We start from the raw sequence: 22,931 nt of genomic DNA, 5'->3' as shown, positions 1-22,931 counted from the left end.
TTTGAATTTAAGTTCAAACTATTTGAATCAAATCCAACCTTAGGTAAAGCCAAAAATTTTGATATTAAATTCATTTTTTTTGTAACAAGTAATCTTAATTTTAATTAAAGTATCATTTTCGTGTTTAGTTAAAAACTATATTTTTGACCCTTGACTAATCATACAAAACAAATGAAAATCTTAAATCTAGTAACCAAAATTACAATCACTATATCAAATAAATGAAAAATTTAATATTAATAATGAATCTCATACCTATACTCTTTTCTTTTTTCAAAGATATTTACCACTAAGCTTCTTCTTGGGAGCAATATTAGGTTTATTCTTCATTGAGTCACGCATATATTTTTTTTATCATTAATCTCGTAGTTGATTGTTCTTGAAAACTAACTTCTAAATTTCTAATTGTTAGCCCAAGTGGCAAAATGTCACATCGTTTTAATATTCTTCTTGTAATACAAGCAAAACTAGGCTTGTCGCGATTTGTCCTCGTGATAATATTTTTAGCTAAGAATAGAATTTTCCCCCTACCATAATAAGTTTACAGTCATAGATGTCGGCACATAACTATGAAACCAACCCCATTAAAGGGTAAAATTTGATTCTAAGAAGCCTGCTTGAAATTACAGTGCAACCACACGATGGGCATCGAAAATCCCATCAAACCATCATGTTAATATTAATAGGTTTAAAACCCAAATTGGCAAGTTATTTGGTCAATTGTTATATTGATATCAATAAGTTGGAGACTAACATCAACAAGTTTTAAAATTTGGATTAAATCATCATGCTAACATTAGCAAGTTATAAAATTTCATACAAAAAATTCAACCAAATCATCTTGTTAACATCAATAAGTTTAAAATCCAACTAAAAAATTTGGTAAATTGTCATACTGACTTCAATAAGTTAGAGATCTATCTATATATCATCATACTAGCATCAACAAGTTTTAAAACCCTGACAAAAAATCTAGTCAAATTACTATACTGACATCAACAACTTGGAGAGCAAAAATTTTACAATTATTGATATTAGAACAAAATATACTTGGTAAAGAATACACACTATATATCATCAAACAATCGAACCAATTAAAACTTGATTAATATTTGATCGGGTGAAAGTTCTATCCGGATCAAAAAAACATTGATTAAAAGAACTAGAGATACGTATAAACAATGCAACCTTAATGGTGATTGATTAGCATTTAGAAATAGTATTGACTAATTTTAACAATTCATTGTCTTTAGACATCACTGGTGTTGCTTCAAAAACCATACAAAAGTTTGCTTTGAATATGAACTTTGCTATTTATAAATATATATATTAGGAATTATTTCTTAAATATACAAAGGATTGGATCCAAAGTTTTTAAGTTAAGTTGGCTTGGTCTCGAAAACATGTTCAAATTCATTTAAATCAAACTTAAATTGAGCTCGAGTTAAAAAAATTGACTTATTTTTTAAATTAAACCGATCTTAAGTTAAAGAAAATTTAACTCAATTTAGCACACAAATGGAATGATGGTTTGATTTCGTTCAAGTATAGCTCATGACTTAATTCAAATCATATTAAATAATTAATAAAATTATATCGTTTTACTAATTATTGAATAAATCAAATTTAAAATAGTTAATTCGAAATTAGTTTAAGATTAATAAGCAAGAGAACGAATTAAACTCCTTTTAACATAAGTTCGATTTAATTTAAAAACGTGTCTATCCTTCCAAGTAAAACTCAATTTGAATTTATTTAAACAAATTCTATTTGAATAGGTTTTTGAGTTTAAATCCAACCCAATTGAAGGGCTTCCGGCAAAATCTTTGGGCGTCAATTTTCAATGGCCAGCAATGCATAGAAAATAACACCCTTCCAACATAATTATACAAAGGAGAATCAGAAAAAAAGTCATGTGGATGCTATTGAGCAGCAGCCACCTTGCACAATCTTGTCCATGAAATAAGCTGCGTGTGAAAATGGAACGAAAAATCAAGCGTCCACTTTTCCCTTTCTTTGGATTTAGGAGTCAAGGCTGACGGGTCTTCACCCGGACGGAACAGAAACCGAAAAAAGCACCAACATGTTATCAAACAGTCAAATCTAATCTAAACCAGGCCGCCAATTAGTGTCGGAACATGAGTTGACTAAAATTCATCTCAGATTTATAATAAAACAGTATAAACTTGGTTCAAATTTGCTAATACAAGATTCAAACAAATTTGAGGTTAAGTCTGAGTAAAAGTTTGAAGCTTGATTCATATTTATAATTTTTCACGGTGACTTAAGTATGTGTCTCGTTTTGATAATAATATAAACAATCTCATTTTTTTATAATTAAAATAATATTATTTTACTAATCATTCAATTTGATTTGACTTATTAAATTAATTTAAATGATTGGTTTGTGAGTCAAATTAAACCAATTTTTCTCTAATTCGGTTTTTTTTTTAATTCCAAACAAACTTGCACTTGGTTAGAGCTTGATCCTTACCGACTCAAGTCCAGAGTTTTTTCAAACCGAAACCCGCTTGGTTTGGTCTGCCCCAATCAAAACCAATTTCTAACCAGCCCTTTTTTGGATCCCCAGATCCAGTGAGATTACTATTCAGAGATGGAAGACATTGGTCAATTAGATTTAACGGTTTAGATTGGTTAAAAGGAAAATTTGATTTGGAAATTGTGCGGCAACGAACAACGGTGTATAAACTAATCAAATTAAAACATTACCCAATAAAACACCAAAAAGAGATAGTCTCGCCGCACATGCTTATTGTCCTATTCTCTGAGTTGGGAATTTGGAAATTTTCCCACAATATAAACAATTACTATTTCAATCGTATTCATACAGCTCAGACTAGACCCAGATGGGAATTTAAAGATATTATCTACCAACAAGTAGACGTTACAAGAAAAAGAAAACTTTGTCTAAACGTAATTAACATAAATGGACAAGCAAACCATGTTAGGAAACAAGAAAAGCAAAAACTAATTAGAAATCAGACCATGTTTTTGATAATGCTTATGTTACCCATTACGGGTAGAATAGTTGGATAAACATAAAATCTCAAACATTATAATAAAAAATCTATATTTAACTCAGTACTCCTGTAAAATAGTAAGAAACCCTGATGGTGGGTTTCTAGACTAGTTTCTCCAAGATTTTCCAATTTGATTGTCAAACTCAGCTAAATGAGGTTCTTCATTACATAAAAAAAAATACCTACATTCATGACCATATTTGTTTTTTTTTTTAATTTTAACTTTAATATTAACCACATTTTTATATAGAGATTTATGATAACACAATTACAAATAATTAAAGTGAAAAATTCTAATGATGGGTTGTTGAAATAATTTCTCTAAAGATTACCAATTTGGCTATCGAACTCTACCGAAGAGGGCTCCTCATACAAAACTAATGTTTATATTTACTATCCAACTAGGATTTTTTTCTATAAAATTTGAGATTACAAAATACAATAAACATAATTGTATTTATATAAAAATTTAGGATATGACCTCAGGAGGGTCGATTACTCCAAACTCCAATAAAGAAAACCCTAAAATAGTAACAATGGCTTCCATTTTGATTTATACTATCATTCAGTAATATTTCCCAATTAATTGAAATTTGAAAATAATGTATACATCAATAACTCTCTATATGTATTTTTATTCAATGTAATTATATGTTCAACATCAATGGGTTAGTAGTTAATTAGGAGACTTTATCAATAAAATAATAATGGAAGATTAGCTATAACAAGAAGGTTCAATTCATTTTTTCCAAACGTAAATCAGCAGTGAGAAGCCATTAGCTCCAGGATTCAATTCAATTTCTTCTGTGCTAGCAGCCCATTCCATTACAGAAGAACTGCACACAGAAGAAGAAGCGGATGACATTATTGAAATGGGCGATGATGATGAGCTTCTTGCTGTTCTCATCAAACTTTTCCTCATTTTTCTCCATTCAATTCCACTCACGCCGAAGCTGCAAGAACCAGAACCCTGTTGCAAATATTGACCACTGTTTTCTTCTTCTTCGTCTCGCTCTCGGATTTCAAGATTTTCGAACCTGAACATAAAAACTGCACGCCCGTTGTTCATGTCTTCAAAAAGCCAATTATAAACGTCCCATGACACTTGTATAGGAACTTTATCAACTTCAATCCTCTCGTTTCCTCTAAATTTCCACTTTAATTTCTTTATCTGCAATACCCTTTTGTTATCAACACTGAAACTCAGCCTGGCGTCGCTGTTGACACTACAATCTATCGAAATTTCTCTCGTTTTGCCTCCAAATTTAACTTTTGTGCAGTACACTTTGTTGCCAAAAACATGCTCTCTTCTCAAAACAAGAACTCGGGATGCTTTCTCAGGCTTGCGAGCTTTGGTTCTCGCATAAGCTTCCCTTGTAGAATCGCCAACAAGCAGGGCGATTTCTCCATCGACAACAACAGCGATGTAGAATCGGGATTGGGGTTCGGGCCCGGATCCAAATTTAGCTCGAGAGAGGTCCCAAAATATTTGGATCAAAGATGTTGCAGGGGCGTTATTCATGAGCTTTTTTGAACCATGTTTTTTCCAAAACTTAAAGGGCTCAATATGGAGGTGAAAAGATACAGTTGAGGGATCAGAAAGAGAGCCATGAGAGAAAGAAAAAGGAGAACCGGTGAAGTCAGAAGGGTGAAGATTGAGATGAAGAGAATGGCCAAGGAATGTTTTTGACCAGGTGAGGGAGAAGAGACCAAGGTTTGTATTATAAAAGCAAGTTGTGAGTTTTAACTTACCGGAGGTTGGTGGTGGCGGAGGAGGAGGTGACGCAGATGGCAGGTCGTCGGCGGCGGCGTTGGTGGTTGGGAAGAAACAAGCCGTTAAGGAAGACTTGGTGTGGTGGCGTTGGGACATCTCTTTGTTGTTTGTTTGTTGTGTGTTCTAGATTTATTTGTAAGGGTTTTAAATAATACAGTCATCAGATTTCATGGTAAAATCCGCTGAGCTTCCTGAGCAACCTGTGCATGCGGACAAAGTTTATTAATTAGATGGCTCTTTACACCTAGATTGACTTGGTTGGTATTCTCGTATTTATAATTAAGACCACTTAAATGTGTATTTGGTTTTGAATACTACACCATATTTTGAATGCTCAATTAAGTGTTTACATCTAAATTGAATAATATTTTATATTTAATTTAATAATTTAATAATATATTATCGAGATAATTAATTTAATATTAAAATAGATATATAAAGAAATTGATATGTTATCTTGTTATAGTATAATTTTTAATTAAAGGCAAGTTTGTCAAAAAAATTATTGAAAAAAAAAAGGTTGTCAAAGATGAAAAAGAAGAATTATCAAATAAGAATAAAAATCACTGAAGAAAATAACATTATCAATGATTGTTTGCCCAACCCTTTGCTAGTTGAAAGGGTAAGACATTCCCTTACACTTATACACTAACACCTAACTTTTTTTTTCAAAAAATAAATTTTCCCTTATACATCAAACTATTGATTCGAAACTCCTCGAGACTATTCATTTGAAAGAGCAATAAACTATTGGTTGAACCTTTATGTCAACCAATTACTCTCATAGACTTTCGGATAAAGTTATTACAACTAGACTCTACTACTATTATTAAGTGTTATTAGATTTATGCTATCCCAAAAGTTAGTTTCTATTAATTATTTATATATTATCACTTAACTCATTTTTTGATCGATATGAAAAAATTTAGTATGATTCAATTGAGTCAATCTGATGTCACTCGATCCTCCCGCCCCCCAATTGGAACTCATAAAATTCAATTTGACTCTAAAGCCAACTTGAATGGTTGGCAACCTTACAAATATCACTTGCAATGTACCTAAAAGTACTCTGGGAGCTTCGATATAATACTTTTATGTAACACAAAACGGGACCAGCTGAACTAGTCTTAGTCTTCCCGGTTCAGTTGAACAAATACATGTGAGATTCATAAACCTGTATTACAAGTTGGAAAAAGAAAATTTCTGCTATCAGAAAAATCTCAACCACTTGATCTGCATACATTGCACTTTGACCCCATTATCATGATTATTTTATTTGAGCCAACCCCAATCTGGTGAAAAGGAGAATGACAGGCAACGGCCGATCAATACTGGGGGCCTTCTTGGTTCACAACCGCCCGGCACCAGTGTCCAGTTCCTTCATTTGGAGTCATCAACGTGTAATATTTTGTCTGGTCGACAAAGGGATTGCATTAAATTTGCCAGCTGGTAGTACTATCGACATTTCAAGCAGTACAATTCATGTACACATTTCTGGAATTTAATTCAACTTAAGACCAAATTTTCTGAGCTGACTGCTACAGAATTATGAAAGTTCCTTCCTGGAATGTGCAAAGATTACAATAGTCTAGACAAATATTATGACTTCAAAATTGGACCAGTCGTAATGCAAGAACTTTACACGAATTAGAGTAAATTACCACACAAGGTTTGGCTAACCACATGTTGTCATTAGATTCACATGAGTCAAACTGAATAGTATTTGAATCAAATTTAATTCGATTATATTAACACAAAACTCAAACTCATCAAATTGATAAAATCTCGATTTAAATTTGAGATAAAAATGATTAATTCAACTTAAACTTTAGTTTGAATCAAAAAAATTTTTAAAACTTATAAATTCTATGTTTATTAAAAACTCTAATAAATTCAAAAAATAAAGATTATAAGAGTGTAAATACATGATTGAAACTTTTAAAGATTTATTAATTGTTTGTTTAAGTTGAACCCCGAATTCTCACCATTTGAATTCCAAAACTGTAGATTTTCACCCAAAATTTAATTATATTTAATAGAAAACTATTATACTAATTTTGATTGTTGAATTGCATTTTGATTGTGATTTCAACCATTGTATTACACTTTAACTGTTATTCCGATTGTCAAATTGCATTTTTCAAGTGTGATCTGGGCTGGGCGAATCCAACAATGTCACTTCTCAATTAGCATGACATAATTGAATCTTTCTTTGATTCGAAGACTTTGACCTTTGGACCAAGTGAACTACTACCACAAGGTCTCCTCTGAAGTTCAATCACCTATGATCATTATTCAGTCAGCAACTATATTTGGTAATTACAGAGGAACCCACCATGTGCAAATATACCCCAAGAAATAACAAGTCTTACCTAGGAATAGATTTGATCCGAATTAAACCTTAAAAAGATTCAACTCAAGATTAATTTAAATTCAAAAGAATCAATCCAACTCGTTAATTTGTATTCACATTCTCTTATTGAAACCGACTAGTTGTTCATGTGTTTCAAAAATTGAATGGTTTGTGTTTAGGTCTGTCAATCAGACCTATTAAACCAGATTTGAGTTGTTCAAGCTCGGACCCTTGTGGATTTGGAAGCAAAACGAGTACAAATTGTTGATTTTTGGGGCAAAAACTGAATATGGCACTTGAAGCGGAAGCCCAGGACAAGTCTAGATGGTAGTTGGAGTATTCCAACTTGCTCTTTAAAAAAGTCGGGCTGGGCCCATTAAGCTTGCACGATTTTTATTCTGTAGGAGCGATGTTATTGAAGCCCTACCAAATTTCTTCGCAAGTCACGATTCAGGGGAAGACGGCCTATGTAAAATTCTCTTGGCCGTGCTCACTCTTACAACAATCTCAAGGGAAACAGTCACAATTATGCATAAATTTGAGTTAACCAAACTTGAATTTGAACCATTTAAATTCAACTATTTTAAAGGATATGAGCTCGAACTTTGCTGATATAGACCTCATACTATAGAAATGGGCTAAGACTTATATGAGTCTAATTTAAGTTTTATAAATTTAAAATAAATCACATCATTTTAACACAAAATTATATAACAAAATAATTTCATTTTGTACTACTTACATAATGTAATATCAACGTTACAAGTTTTGAATTGATTGAAACAAAATTGTTTTATTTATATACTAAAATTACTATCAAACTTATCTAATCGAATATCTTTATAACTCGAACTCAAAAGAGTCGTATATTCATGACTAGAGTTTGAGCTCAACTCATAACCACCAGTTTTGAGCTTAAATAAGTCGAGTTAATAATCAAGCTCAAATCTATTTGATTTGAATCTATTCTTAGTTAGAACATAATCATCTTATCCGTTGTCAGCTTAGCTATAACGAGTAGATAATAAAGTGAATAAGTTTCTGAGCTAAACATAAAAATGATATCTCAGTTTTACCTAATCTCTCTGCTGCTCAAATCACTGGCGGGTAATTTTAGGAGAAAATAATATGGAAGCCAAAGCTGCCTCTATTACTTTTAGTTATGCTTTGTGCTTTGCGCTTACTAAAGAAACCACATACAAAATATCAGTTCCAATGAACTATTGAAATGAAGTTTTGTGGTCTAAAACAGTAAGAGGTGTATAGCCTTTTCATAAAGTAGGCTACAAGCCCTTTTCTTTCACTCTTTAAAAAGCCATTTTCCTTTTTTATTTTTGCATGAGTGACTTGATATATAAGGCATCTTAAACAAATGATAATTAAAACCCCATTACAAAGACCAATCCAATCCCGATACACCTAATTTTTTGGTCAATGAAAAGATTTGAAGGCCAAATCCTTGTCTCTTACCCGACATTGCCACATGAGACTCTATACACTATATGCATGATTTGATACAGAATGATAATTGGTTTTGACCACTTTTGGTTATGGGAGAAGATCTTGCCTTAATTTGACTCTTTGTTGTTCATTCTCTTTTTCACCTAATGTGAAATTCAAGGGAGCCCTTTTACAATGAAATTCTGTAAAAAAAAAAAAAAAAAATTAAAAGAACTATACAAATTGTTATAATATGTTGTTTAATATTGTGATTCTAGCATGTAATGTTATTCTTCGTATAAAAAATCTCACATTGAAGTTGAGAGTCTTGGACCAATATAAACCTATTGTTTTCCTCTTCTTTGAGCAATTTCTTTTAAGAGAAAAACCTTAAGACCAATGAAATCAAAGTGGATTAATATAAATTTATTGTTTTCCTCTTCCTCTAGTGGCTCTTTCTAAGGGAAAACTATGAGGTCAACGAAATCAAAATAGATAATATCTCATGATTTTAAATATTTGTTACATACAATTGAGACACCATTAATAGCGTTATCATCTATGGGGACGATATCAAGTTCTTTTTCTAGTCCACCTGACTAGGGGTTTTATGTTAGTACAAAAAATCTTATATCAAACAAGAGACACTTATGACTTGCCATTTGATAATAAAATTGTGAGATTAACGAAGACCAAAATGGATAATATCTCACAACTTTAATCTTCTATTAGGAATCGGGACAATATGAACATTACCAAGAAAAAAAAAAAGATAATTTACAACAAATTATTTACATGAATTCAATAAATATGAAGAGGCAAAATGTTTCAAACTGTTTCTGTTTTATCCGTTGATTAGTTTGATTCACTAGTAATAGTAAATCCCAGAAAAGAAAATTTACTTCTATGTTTCTTGAGAAAAGGAAAGTGGTTGCTCGGGTAAAATTTCTCAGGTTCCCCACAAATTTGGTTAAGTTGAGACTATTTTAATGATGAGAAACTCACTAACATGACATGGTTTAATCACCTTTGCTGAATCAAAAGTAAGACAAAATAATGAGCCTAAACAACTTTAGTTTTTGATGGTTGTGGGGAACAAAATCAATCTCCAAACAGGCGAACCATCATGAAGTTTCATTGACAAAGACTAGACACCAAAAACCCAAAAACAAAATGAAAAAATAAGAAAGAAGATAGAATTGTCAAATATTTGGGTTGTAAATATTATAATATACTCTATATCATCAAACATCATGAACAATTCAAGCACTAGCAGGAGAGAAGGAAAGGTTACTGGAATTGTCTTGCATTATTTTGTTAAACTTGAATGAACAAAATCAATAAAACAAACAATCATGCTCAAATTAATATAACTATGTATTTAACAAAATATATATATATATATATATTTAAACAGTAAATTAGTTCAAGACTACATTGAGCAAAGCTAATATCATTACAATATCTTCTGAAGAATCATTCTTTAGGGGCCTTTCATGGGTTAAGTCCAAAGCCAGATCTGTGTACATCGCGCCTTCTAGATAAAGTGTTGTTGTTGTATTTATAAACAGTTGGACATCTTTTTTATATAAGCTGTTTGCAAGGGTGAGTTCTTCCCATGCAAACGTAACAGTGTGCCACCGAAGATGTTAAAATGTTTGGAGATGAGTCAATTTTGAGCCAGGGAAAAAGTTGAAGATTTTGGTAATCCAGTGAATATATTACTTGTGTATGCAGAAAAGGGTACAGAAGCCATAAGACCAAGGCACAAAATGTAAAGAGTTGAACTGTCTAATTATGCAAATCGTTTTCCATATGCACGTTGACAAGGTCCCTGCTAAACACATAATATCATTTTCTTTTTATAGTTGGCCACATCTAAAATTTTGTTGGTGGTTCAACTCTTTAGCAGCCGATTACGTAGGCCACAGAACATTGCGAAATGATAATCTGTATATATAAAACTCCATGATTACTCAGCGGTTAAAAAACAGATGAAATTAGTGACTGTAACATCCTTAGTCCAATAATCCAGCCCACTGTTAAGATATTATCCACTTTGAATACACAGTCCATCATGGTTTTACTTTTGGATTTTACAACTCAAAACGCATTTTAACAGTTTAATGAGTTCACAGGCTATTTAACTAGTCAAATTCTCCCACCATTAATCGATGTGGGATACATAGACAAAGTACAGATAGACCCAACATTTTTCTCATACTTTGTCGATTTAGACCACTTCATCTATAAAACATGATGCAAATGTATACAAAATCCTCTTGCCCGGTCAGTGGACAGGTGTTCTATTCCGTGGTGAACGGACTGGGGCTAAGGGCAATGCCTCCAAACTTGTAAATAGTTTGAGTTTAACTCATGAAGAGTTGTTGTAGAATTTTTCCTAGAAATAAAATTTTCAGTAGGGCTTCTATTTGGAATAAAAGCCCTAGTAAAGTTTTTCTTAGGGATAAAAGCCTTAACATACAATCATGTTATTCTTCGGTACGAGTAATATAACAATTTATCAACAAATGTATTTCATTATAACGAGTAGAATGCCCAATTCAGAAGAGATAGGCTTCATATTCTTGCAATTTTCAGATTATCTTAACTTTGTATGATGGTTAATTTTTTGCAACATTAATTATGGGAAAATTTTGCGAGGTCTAATAATGGATAAATGAGGCAAAGCATGCATCCTGTTACTGGAAATTATCAGAGACGTGGAGAGAAAAAGAAGAGAGATGGGCCATTTAAAATCATTAGAATACCCACCCAATTGCATTCAGTGTCTTTTTTTATCACTTTTTTATCTTTATCTTTTGCTGTACAAATTCCTATTTCCTAACCAAAAGTCTTGCCCAGCTGCAGTGAACCAAAAGCTCTTTCAAACCAAACAGTTGTAGAAAGAGGTTCACGTTTCACACCAACTAAAATTTGATCATTGCAATGTTTCTCTGCCAGATAAAATATTAGTTTTTAGTCTTCATGCTTTACAATAAAGCCCATTGAATGAGCATACCGTATTCTATAATTAAGCACTTGGACTGCGACCTTGTATCTGTTGATCTTTCTATGATTCATATGTACCAGATCACTCAAAGTCTCAAGGCATTCTTCGGTTTGGCTTCAGACAATAAACTTATATTGATTGAAGCCTTCCACACTATTCAATGTTGGAATTTTGACATCAACACAACCCTCATAGAAAGGCTTGAAAAGAACATTTGACATTGTTTTCATAAATGGTGTTATCATTAATGTTTTCTTAATCACATATAACAAACTATTTCAATATACGAGATATTATTTGTTTTAGCCTTCATTGGTTTTACAAGTTTGTCCTTAAAAAGTGTTTTGGGAGAGAAGAGGACAATTTTTCAATGTGGGATATTTATCTTCAATAGTATTTATTTAATTTCTGATGATTTGAAAATTTGAATTTCGAGAATGTTATGAAATATAAAGTGATCCAATATAATATCTCAACTAGAACACAATTATGAGTTGGTATGGTGCTAGTTTCTCTGTATTTTGTATGCCAAGAAAACAAAACAAAAGAAACTGAAAACATGTTGCTGGTCAATTTCCCATTTCAAAATTTTAGTGGATTTGTTTTGAAGGAAGTAAGATTATAAAATATATTGAAGTTGAAAGGACATGTACAACAGTCTAAAATTCTAAAGGGTTCTTCTATAGTTGAAAAAATTGTTGTTTAGAAGTTTGTACTATTGCATGACAGTGAGGCGCTGCAATATTTTCAACAGAATTGACGTTTCAAACAAATAATAATAATAGCATATATGATTTAACATAAACGCACTGTACATAAGCTTCTTCATGGGGTCACATAGGAGACAATTCTAGCAACCGGAGATGGTGGAGCTGATAGCAGCCAATTGCACTTAATGGAGACTCTAAAAAGGCTAAGAAAAAGAGGGTTAAATTAGCAGAAATGAGAGGGTAACTGAGCTTTGTTGGCCTACATTAGAGAGACTGAGGAGGTACAACAGAACATAATTCTATAGATCCATAGTCAAGAAGTTCCTCAATCATTTGCTCAATGTGATCATCTTCAAGAGGCTTGAACTGCTGGCTACTATCAACTTGAACTGTCTTCTTCACAAACCAATTTGGTTGACTAGTCTCACTAGTCTCTTGCACTGACATTAATGGACTCTTGTCAATCGACCGTGATGAACCCATTTCGCCATTAATGTCATTAGTCTTGATAATGTGTGAAACGGGTGGCTTTCGAGGCTCAGTGGGTGATGACTTGGTCATTTGAAGAGAGGCCATGTAGCACCTATGAAGCTTGGCAGTCAAAGTTGCTGAGAGAAGTTTGGATGATGAAGATTGAGACGCATTATCTGGGTTATAAGGGAAGTTGGTTCGAGCCCTTGGTCCACACATGAGCCTTGCTGCTTCATCATACGCTCTTGCAGCGTCTTCAGCCGTTTCGAAAGTGCCTAGCCAAATTCTAGTCTTCCTGAAGACACCAAACATGTGCATCAATACATAGAATTCAATAAAAAAAGGTGCATTGGTAGTGAAACGATAACGCCATCGAAACTTACAATAATGGGTGACGAATTTCAGATACCCAAGAGCCCCAATGCCTTTGCCTAACGCCTCTGTATCGCTGTTGAGGTCTAGCCATGGTAGGGAAAGCCAAATTTTTCTTGAGAAGAGTGCCTGAGTGGGAAGAAATGGTGCTAGAAAATGGAGAAGAGAGGTGGGTTTATGTAGTTGTGTTTCTTGAGAGAGATTGGAGCGCTTTCTTCTCTTGGCTTTCTGGCATCCAATTTGAGCTACCCATGGGGTCCCATTTTAATTTTTGGGTTTTTTTATCTTTAATTTTAATTTGGAAGTGATGATTGTTGAATAAATAGTTCTAAGTGAATTTTCAAACTGACCAAGTTCAATTCACATGGCAACAATTATAATTTGGTTCAAAAAACTAAGAATCACCCTCTTTCTTCTTCAAAAAAATCTGAGGACGTCATATTCCATAGATTCTTCATGTGAGCCCGATTTAAGTTCGGATAATGACTCCATCAAAGCTGTCTCTCTGGTTTCTACATAAATATGAGACTTGCCAAGACATTAATAATTGAAAATTCTTGAAAGGAATCTTGGTTAATAATCAAATTTTGTTGAACCTAATTTGAATTTATTAGAATTAATGACTATTTTATTTATAAGACATGATGCATACAATAGGATTCTATTATTTAATTAGTGGATAAGAACTCCACTCTTCCTCGATCAATAAATATGATAAGAAACGATTTAAGTTTTACTAATAAAAAATCGTTTTAAAATTTCTTATAAAAATAAAAATTATAATATATAAAACATATTATTTTCTTATAGGAATAATATAATAATTAATTAATTAGTGAATATATTTATATAATAAAATAGAGAAGAGTATATTATTTTAGATAAATTATATGTTGTCTCTCTTTATTGTTTAAATTAATTTGTATATAGTTATTTATCTTATTTATTCCATAAACTCGTAAATTCATCCTGGATGATAAGATCTTTTAAGATTGTTAATATATTTAGTATTAGGGTCCTCACTTGGAGCTAATATGATTGAGGCAATCCTTTTTTGGACACATAGATTGAAGAATCTTAGACCATAATAATTGCCTAACAATTTGTATCATATGATCAAATGGCATAACAATATCTTGATTAGAATTCAGAATGCTTTCAATATGACTAACTATTATTTAACACATCAAGATAAAAAAATATATGTATTTATTTGACGGCACAACATAATTTATAAGATAAGGTGTGCTACTTTACAAATGGCACCATTTCTTTATAAATTTATCATTCTCATGCCATCCCTGTGGATCCAATATGTGTTTGTTTGGATTAAATTTATTTTTCAATTCAATCAAATCAATTTTAAGTTAGAGTTTTAATTCGGTAATTCAATTTAAAATTATTTATTTAGTGACAATATTCATTCTATTAATGATATTATTTATTATTATGATAAAATTATTTTTATCGATAAAAATCCTTTAATAATATTATTTACTTGTTCAAATTGAACATTATACATTTGATTTAAATTTGAGTAAGCCCTAAGTTTGGCTCATTTCATTTCAAATCAAATCCACCACAGTACAATTGAGTATGGCCATGTTGTGAAGTTTTGTATATTTGAGTATAGCCATGTGTGTTCATTGTTCAGCCACGTGCTAACATTGCTCCCTCCGTAATCTAGAGACATTACATGCATGCGTACGCACAAATGCATCGAGTGCAACTTAAATTTTGCATTTGAAATCCGTATTATAGCTTCAGATTTTTTTAAATCGAAATCCTTATCCCCTCAGCCACAAGCAGCCATTTCTGACTTTTTTTTTTGGCCTGCCTTTTGAAGCTTTCCACATGGGAAAGATTAGAATTATGTTCATATTTATTTTCTTCATTCATCTGACAATAATATGCTCATTCATCCATTCAACAATTTGGTCTCTCTCGCCTTACCTGCCACAGTTTGTCAGTTGGCCGTATTGCCTTTTCAAGTTGGAAACTGCCACTTTAACGTTTTGCTATAGTGTGAATCTTGCATGCTTTTGTTCTTTGTTTGATCAATAAAGTAAACAGTCATAGAGTTAAAAGAAATTGCACGTATGATTCATAAAAAAGGGTTAGATCTAACCGTGTCAATATTTGTTTTCCTAATTATCATGAATTTATTTACTATATAATTGTTATCACAATATAAGAGAATAATATGTTTATTTATGTTAAGATTATTATTTTTAAACTAATCTCTATTATAATTCTTATTCTTAAACTAAACCCTATTAAGATTCTTATCCAAGGTCTTATGAGATAAATTAAATCACGGATAACGGGTAATTAAACACGGCTTATGAGCTTGTAACAAGACTGGGTATGGACCAGTTTAAAACAGCTGAAACTGATGATCAAATTCAAGAAGCAATGGTTTGAGGCTCACATGTAAACAGGAAGGTGATGAAGAAATATTATTATTATTATTAACGGTTAGATTTTCCCTCTTGTTTCTGGCATGTGAAGAAGAAGACAATGAAGGAAAACAACATAGATCTGCTTATATGAGGAAATGAAAGATTGAAAGTTTTGTCTGAATCTGGGGTTACAGCTAAAGTTAGAGAGGTCAGGAGAGTGAGCTCAGAAAGAGAAACCCACAAACAAACGCGTTGAATATGGGACCCAAAAAGATTTTAATGTTGATGGGTGTTGAGATATTGATCATCATCATCTGATCTAATCTGAATTGATCTCGATCTCTCCTTTAACTTCATGCATGGTCATTATTTTCTCTCGGCTCTTCTGAATTCCCAAGATCACATGCATGCACACCTACAGGTTCACAGACTGCTACATCAGTCATCCATTGAACAAATAAGAAAGTCTGAGAAACTAAAATAAATTATGTTGGGGCAAGAACATGGAATATTTCCATACAAAACAAACAACATTTGCATCATCTAATCGAAAATTTATTTATTTAGATATTGTATTTTGTCTTTAGTGACTTTTTTTTTTAAATATGATAAGTAAGGTTGGTTTCGATCTGAACTGTCTTAAGTTCAGTTTGTTGTTTGGATTAAACAAGTTAAAAGTTAAAATAATTTTAATTCGTCAAACTCAAACTCGGTTTGAATTAGTGGTTTTTTTGCCTTAATTCTTCTCATTCTCTGGCATAATTATTTGAGTGTGTGTTACGACTATTTTCGCTGGTGAATTTAAAATCATTATCTTTGAGTTGTCTCTTATTCAAGTTTGATTTAGTTAGAAACCACCCTTAATAGTAAGAGTTTTTTCAATCAACTTTCGTGTACAAAGGCTAAGCCATCCACATCAAGATTAAAGAATCAGGTGAAAATTCTCATTATATAACTTCAAGGGAATCGGAACCCTAAACCTGGCTTACTTGGTATAAGCAAATATAAATTTAAAACATGGTCGTCAAAATAATATGTGATTAACAAGTGAATGACAGATTTATATTATTAGTGGTATGATTAAATAGTTAATATATGGAGAGAAATGAGGGGATTTTGGCTGGTCTTCCGGTGAATAAGAGTCAAGAAAGGGATTAATTTACTGTTGAGAAGACGCGGTTTCTTTAGTACAAGAAAGGGTGTGATCATGAATATTGAAGGGATGTAATAGAACTGAAATGTTCTGTCGTTTTAGGCACCCTTCCGCAGTCTCTGGGATTTGCCCAGCCTGTTCCTTTGAAAATTTTTTGAAGCTCCCATATCATCATATTATCATTGAGTTTGCCACCAACTTCCATGTGCATTTTCCCCATTTGCCCTCCCACCCTTTGCTTCTTCAACAAACTAACCAAATCTCATAAAATTAAGAGTGAATTCCATTTGAACCGGACAAAGTTGAATTTTAGATTAGATTAAGCTCAATTCATATTATCCAATTTAAATTTGAGCTTATTTGAGTTTGTATGTTGTCTTATCGAAGGTTGTCGATAGAGTAAACAATATTATTGAAAAAAAAATATTATTCCTAATAGGATGAAAAGTATAATCAAATAAACAAACAAGTCAATTTTAATTTAATTTATCAAATCGAAGCTCTATCTTGAGCTTAGATAATTTAAATCGAACTAGCTTGTATCAAATTCATCCCTTGCATCGTTAGGACTCGTTCAATCTAAGTTACTCAAGTTCAAATCTAAACGAGTTAAGTTTGAATTAAGAATTGAATTTAATCTTATAAAATGAGTTAAATTCAAGTTAGTCCAAACATTTAAGTTTGATTCAGTTTAGACGAATTCGAAATAAAATTATTTTTAATTGAATTCAAATTTCAATTCGTATGTCTTAAATCAAATTCAATCTTTCTTGATATTTAATCTGATCTTAAATTGGATCTTATTCCTAGTTGATCTAGCTTAAATCCAACCTTTATAAACCCCATTGAGATTCTTGATAATTCTAGATAATTTTGGATTAAAAAGAAATAAAGAATAAGAAGACTAATGAACGGGTGAAGTTGAAGCACGTGTTAGATATCCTGATTTAATGGGCAATCAAGAAGGGGAGCATGTGGTGGAATGCCTTAAACATTGATTTACAAAAGAGAAGAATAGTGTTGTGACTTGACATTTTCTGGTCAGAAATAGTAAGGATTATAAATAAAATCAATGTCATTTTCAGGCCACGTGCTGTTTGGCTTGGGCAACCTCATTTTCAACTCCGCGTTATTTGCTGTAAATGTATGATTGATTCTTCATTAGGTAATATTACATTTATTATCCATTCAAAACTTGACTTTCGGACCAATATTTTGGGCTTTGGGCTGCCCATTAGAGGGTTAATCTATGGGCTCAGTGTCTACATGTATTGGACACATTCCCCCAGAAGAATGTCAATTTAAAGTCCATTAATAAAATTATATTCAAATTGAATTGAAATCGAATTTGATTTATTTGACTTATTAAAGAAAAAAAAAAATCATTGATGAGGGGATTCAAATCAAGTCAATTACTTATCCGAGCTCTAGCAGCTTGGATTAATGGCATATATTGTTTTATCTTTCTAGAAATTTTTTTTGCATGCTTTTCAATTAATGTCTACTCACATTTGTTTACCTATGGGCACAATAGCTGGTACACTCATAATTATTTCCCACATTTTTCTTTCCTATTACATTTTGACAACTGATATATTTCCTATTTCATTTTTAAATGCCCTTGATAAGATTACACAAGAAAATTTATTTTAATTTTATTGCCGAATAACTATTTCCCACCTAAGATTTGATGAAACTATATTTCTCACCCTTCTAGTTGAGAAAACCAAATTTTCATCGGTCTGTCAAAGCTATATACTTATGAGTAATGTGGTCATTTATTTGTCTGGCATAGCATTAGATCCTTTTATTTAACATAGTTAAGTTTTAGGTGGAAAAATTTAGGGTGTGGGAACTTTTGATTTCTGCAAACCTTGGGTGGGAATAGCATTTACTATTGCTTATAATGGCAGGTAAATCAAGACAATTGTTTCCATAAAAAAAAAATATACCATTAAGATTTGAGCAAAAAATTTAGCATATAGAGAAGAAGTAAAGAGAGAGCAGCCATGCTTCAATCCTATTCATTTTCAAGCTTCTCTCTAAAGTATCATATTTCGGACCAGGGTATGTTTTTCTTTTCTCCTTCACTCTCAACCTTCTTATTACAATTTATGTATTTTATGAAATTTAAAGAAAAAATTATGATAATGTAAACACTCAAGACAATTACTCTTTTTTTTTTTCTCTGGTATAAATTTAATGACTTTTTGAGAAATGGTATCTTTAAATTCCCATAACAGTCTATGAGTTATATGTTGAAGATAATATTAACTTCAATATAATTTTATCTTAATTATCTTGGTAGAAATTTTTTTATGTTGGATGGATTCCATTCAAATTGTTCAAGTTTAGATCTATATTCAATTAGGTTTGAATATACTTTTTGTATCAGACCTAATTTCATTGGTAATTCTTCTTTTTTCTTTTATTGATAATTTGAAAGAACCAAATTTAATTACAAACATGGATTGTTTTGGATTCGTAGGAAGCCATCCATAAAACTTTCGTTGAGTAACCCTTCAAATAATAATAAAATATAGCACAATTGCAAAATTTACTATATTCTTGCCCTAAGAAGCCCAAATACGGTCAACTACACATTTATTTGTCATATTAGCTTTATCATTTCGTCTTCAACTTTTCAAAACCACATTCAATTTTCCCAGGTTGCGTTTTAGCACTTGAATCGGCAGTACTGAAACAAAAACCTTGCTCACAGCTGAGCTGCTGGAAGGCCATCAGAAGTTCATGCAGAGTTTCGTTCATAGAAGCCAGTAAAATCAACAGAAGCAGAAAGAAAATAATAAACAGCACTAATTTGAAATCACTCAAGAGATGCATTATAAATGCGGCCACGTTACAAGATGGCTGTGCCTCAAAATCTGAAGAAGAAGACGATGATGATGATCATCTAACGAGCTCTCTGGGCTTTTTTTCTAGGAAACTTGATGCATTTTATCGTTTCAGTCGTCCTCATACTGTTATTGGCACTGTGAGTTTCTTAATAATGTTGCCCTTGTTGAGAGTTATCTTGTTTAAAGATTTGTGGGATAAGATTTATTCTTTTTTTTGTTTTATCAGATTATAGGGATAATTTCGGTTTCTCTTCTTCCGGTAGTGAATGTTGGTGATTTGACTCCTACATTTTTCATGGGGTTGTTGAAGGTAACATGTCAAGTTTAAGAGAGAAAACAAAACTGATCAAATGTGAATGATAAAACTGATGGATTCTTGTTGGTGTTTCAGGCTTTGGTTCCCTCAATATTGATGAATATTTACATTGTAGGCTTGAACCAGTTGTTCGATGTTGAAATAGACAAGGTAAGTGATATTGTCTCCATATGCAAATAACAAGTCATTGAAAGTCATGGGTATTGTTTGTTTTGGTCTTCGTAGGTCTCACCCTAAGCTCTTGCTTGATCTAGGATTTTTGGTATTGAATATAACTCTCAATTGAGAGAGAGACAATCGGTTAATATTGAATCAAGACTTTCAATTATAATTTGATGTGGGTTTTCTTTACATCAATATAACTCCTATTCAAGGGTTTTGGGAAAAGTATATAATATCATCCTTTTAATCCACACATTATAAACTATTTAAAATCATGAGATATTAAAATATGTCTTAAGAGACAAACAATGAATTTATATTCGGCCAAAAACTCCCAACTGCAGAAATTTTTTTTGGCATTAAAATCATGCATCAGCTGCAACACTTTATGATTAATAATCTCAGTTCATTATTAATGTTGACAGGTCAATAAGCCCTATCTTCCCCTCGCTTCTGGTGAATTCTCCATGAGAACTGGAACCGCAATTGTTTCCACATCTTTATTCATAGCAAGCAATCTTCAAATTCCACTGCTTTTAACAAGCCATAACTGTGCTTTATAATTTATTTGACAGTGTTTGCCGAGTTAGAGGGTGGCTATTTATCTGTAACTAATTGATTTCTTTTTTCAGAGTCTGGGTATGGGGATTATTTCTAAATCTCCACCATTGCTTTTTGCCCTAGTCATAGGTGGCCTGCTTGGAACTGTTTATTCCGTCGAGGTAAGCCATTCAGAAAGCCAAATGTTTTTTTTTTTTTTTCAAATTAGTTTCTTTCATCTAATTACTTAAATCTAAATCACTTCATTTGTAAAACAAATTAAGTTCATCCCGGTTCTTCTTCTTCTGGTAGCTTCCCTTTCTCAGATGGAAGAGACACCCATTTCTGGCTGCAAGCTGCATCCTGCTTGTTAGGGCTCTTGTAATTCAACTTGCTTTCTTCGTACACACTCAGGTATATAAAATTATTGATCATTTGTCGAGGATTGTAGCTCGTCCCCTAGTTTAAGTTTCTATTTCTTTGGGAGATAGAAATATGTGAGACGCCACAAAGTTTGTCAAAAAGAATCAGGAAAACACTTTTTTGATACCATTAGTTTGAAGTTTTGACGAGTTTAGGGTTTTAGAGATGTTATAATATGCAATGTTACTCACAATATATGTTTAATGCCAAACCATATTATAGATGTGATTAGTGATTTATTTTACATTCGATTAATCTTAAAATCTGTCATAGTTTACCTTCTCCCTTGGATTGTTTATTAAATTAATTTATTCGTGATTGATCAAGTTGTTTCATTCATACAGAAATATGTGCTGCGTAGACCTGTGGTAATCACAAAATCATTGTTATTTGCTACCGTTTTCATGTGCTTCTTCTCTACTGGTATAGCACTATTTAAGGTATTTTAGAAAATTAACTCTTGACATCTTAATAAGGGTGGAACTCAGCTGAGTTGAACCTCAACAAAGACTAGATTAAGCTCAAGTTGATGAATAGTAATACCAAAGAAGAAGAAGAAGAAGACTCATAAAATATATATATCAAAGAAGAAATGAAAAAATAATCACCAATGAGTTTTGATATAGGCATTAATCTTAAGTTTGATGAGCTAAAATTATTTCTATTCTAGTTTGATTTATTTGAGTCAAACAACAGCTCAAATCCACCCCTACATCTTAGTACTTAATTTCCTATTAAGTTCACATACTAACTTGTTTTGGTCCCTCAAATAGGATATACCTGATATTGATGGCGACAGAGATTTTGGCATCCAATCCTTCAGTCTCAGCCTAGGTCAAGAAAGAGTGAGTAATATTATTACTAATATGAGTAATATTAGATTAGATTTTCTTTTCCTGCCAAATGGAAAGAGAAGCTAGCTATTTGTTGACTTAGAAATATTAATCAGTTGCTTGATCTGGTCACAAGGTGTTCTGGCTTTGTGTTCAAATGTTGTTGATGGCTTATGGAGCTGCTATAATGGTGGGAGCTTCTTCATCTTTCCTACCAACCAAGTTTGTCACGGTAAGAAATTTTAGTAAATTTTTTTACAGTAAAAAGCGAAGAGCAAGAACACATCCAACTCTTTGACGGATAGCAACAGGGAATGTGTCACCATAGTCCAAAGTGGTCAACAATTTCAATAATTCTTAAATATTACATTACATGTAAATTTTTTTATTTTTAGGCCGGCATGGCATCTGAATCATGCATAATAAGTATTCTCCTTTGCTTGCAGATATTGGGCCACTGCACGCTTGCATCGGCTCTGTGGCTTGGAGCTCGATCTATTGATCTTTCGAGTAAAGCATCAATAACTTGGTTTTACATGTTCATTTGGAAGGCAGGTGATTTTTATCAACAAATTAAACTGCTCTTATAATATGCACAACCACCCTACCCTTGACTGATTTCTTCTCTGTTACTTCATCTGCAGTTATTTTATGCTGAGTACTTCCTTATTCCTTTTGTACGCTAAGAAGAATTCTAATCGCCCGGTAATGCTTTCCTAGCGTTGTCATCAGCTGTCCTGCCGCTGTGCTAACTTCAATGTTAAGAGCTAGCAATACAACTACAGAGAAATCCTTGTAATTCTCTCATATTAATACCCTATAAGTTGGATTAGATTCAAATTGCTAGAGTTTTAATTAAAGTTCAGATTGAACCAATGATTGTATTTGTTTTTTTTCTTTTAATAATATGCCTCAGAATTCAACTCAATTTATACATTTAAATTCAAATCAAAATAAAATTGTTTTTAACCTAAGTTTAACTGTCAAACTCACTGATATTGAACCAATTTTGACCCATTGTTCCATTGCTAGTAGCTAGCAATACAAATTTAGAGGATAGGGTTAGAAAT

The 22,931-nt window shown here is 32.2% G+C and overlaps 3 protein-coding genes across 3 annotated transcripts; 1 reads left to right on the top strand and 2 right to left on the bottom strand.

The window, feature by feature from the left end:
• Positions 1 to 3,761: 3,761 nt before the first annotated feature.
• Positions 3,762 to 5,029, bottom strand: LOC123200058. The gene has a single exon (XM_044615155.1). It carries the CDS (start codon positions 4,909 to 4,911, stop codon positions 3,781 to 3,783), a length of 1,131 nt encoding a protein of 376 aa, XP_044471090.1. The 5' UTR covers positions 4,912 to 5,029; the 3' UTR covers positions 3,762 to 3,780.
• Positions 5,030 to 12,383: 7,354 nt separating this feature from the next.
• Positions 12,384 to 13,415, bottom strand: LOC123201004 (ethylene-responsive transcription factor ERF003-like). Its single transcript, XM_044616444.1, has 2 exons — positions 13,186 to 13,415; positions 12,384 to 13,097 (listed from the first exon to the last, which is right to left on the bottom strand). The coding sequence occupies exons 1-2, from the start codon at positions 13,266 to 13,268 to the stop codon at positions 12,596 to 12,598; spliced, it is 585 nt and encodes a 194-aa protein (XP_044472379.1). The 5' UTR covers positions 13,269 to 13,415; the 3' UTR covers positions 12,384 to 12,595.
• On the top strand, positions 13,267 to 22,547 carry LOC123200832 (homogentisate geranylgeranyltransferase, chloroplastic-like). Its single transcript, XM_044616227.1, has 12 exons — positions 13,267 to 13,343; positions 19,673 to 19,724; positions 19,814 to 19,897; positions 19,979 to 20,053; positions 20,491 to 20,574; positions 20,698 to 20,787; positions 20,918 to 21,019; positions 21,373 to 21,468; positions 21,802 to 21,873; positions 21,998 to 22,093; positions 22,308 to 22,412; positions 22,506 to 22,547. Exons 1-12 carry the CDS (start codon positions 13,267 to 13,269, stop codon positions 22,545 to 22,547), a joined length of 975 nt encoding a protein of 324 aa, XP_044472162.1.
• Positions 22,548 to 22,931: the final 384 nt, after the last annotated feature.

This window comes from Mangifera indica, chromosome 17 (genome assembly GCF_011075055.1).
Source record: "Mangifera indica cultivar Alphonso chromosome 17, CATAS_Mindica_2.1, whole genome shotgun sequence".
Lineage (NCBI taxonomy): Eukaryota > Viridiplantae > Streptophyta > Magnoliopsida > Sapindales > Anacardiaceae > Mangifera > Mangifera indica.
Note: the sequence above shows the minus strand (reverse complement) of the source record. Positions and strands in the feature narration are given on the sequence as shown.

What these genes read in the sequence shown, in the direction of transcription:
- LOC123200058 (XM_044615155.1), bottom strand. Translation starts at nt 4,911, where the DNA reads ATGTCCCAACGCCACCACACCAAGTCTTCCTTAACGGCTTGTTTCTTC.
- LOC123200832 (XM_044616227.1), top strand. Translation starts at nt 13,267, where the DNA reads ATGGTAGGGAAAGCCAAATTTTTCTTGAGAAGAGTGCCTGAGTGGGAA. An exon ending in TCGATGTTGAAATAGACAAG is followed by an intron (nt 20,054 to 20,490) that starts GTAAGTGATATT and finishes TAATGTTGACAG; the next exon opens with GTCAATAAGCCCTATCTTCC. An exon ending in GAACTGTTTATTCCGTCGAG is followed by an intron (nt 20,788 to 20,917) that starts GTAAGCCATTCA and finishes TTCTTCTGGTAG; the next exon opens with CTTCCCTTTCTCAGATGGAA.
- LOC123201004 (XM_044616444.1), bottom strand. Translation starts at nt 13,268, where the DNA reads ATGGCTAGACCTCAACAGCGATACAGAGGCGTTAGGCAAAGGCATTGG. An exon ending in GAAATTCGTCACCCATTATT is followed by an intron (nt 13,098 to 13,185) that starts GTAAGTTTCGAT and finishes TGGTGTCTTCAG; the next exon opens with GAAGACTAGAATTTGGCTAG.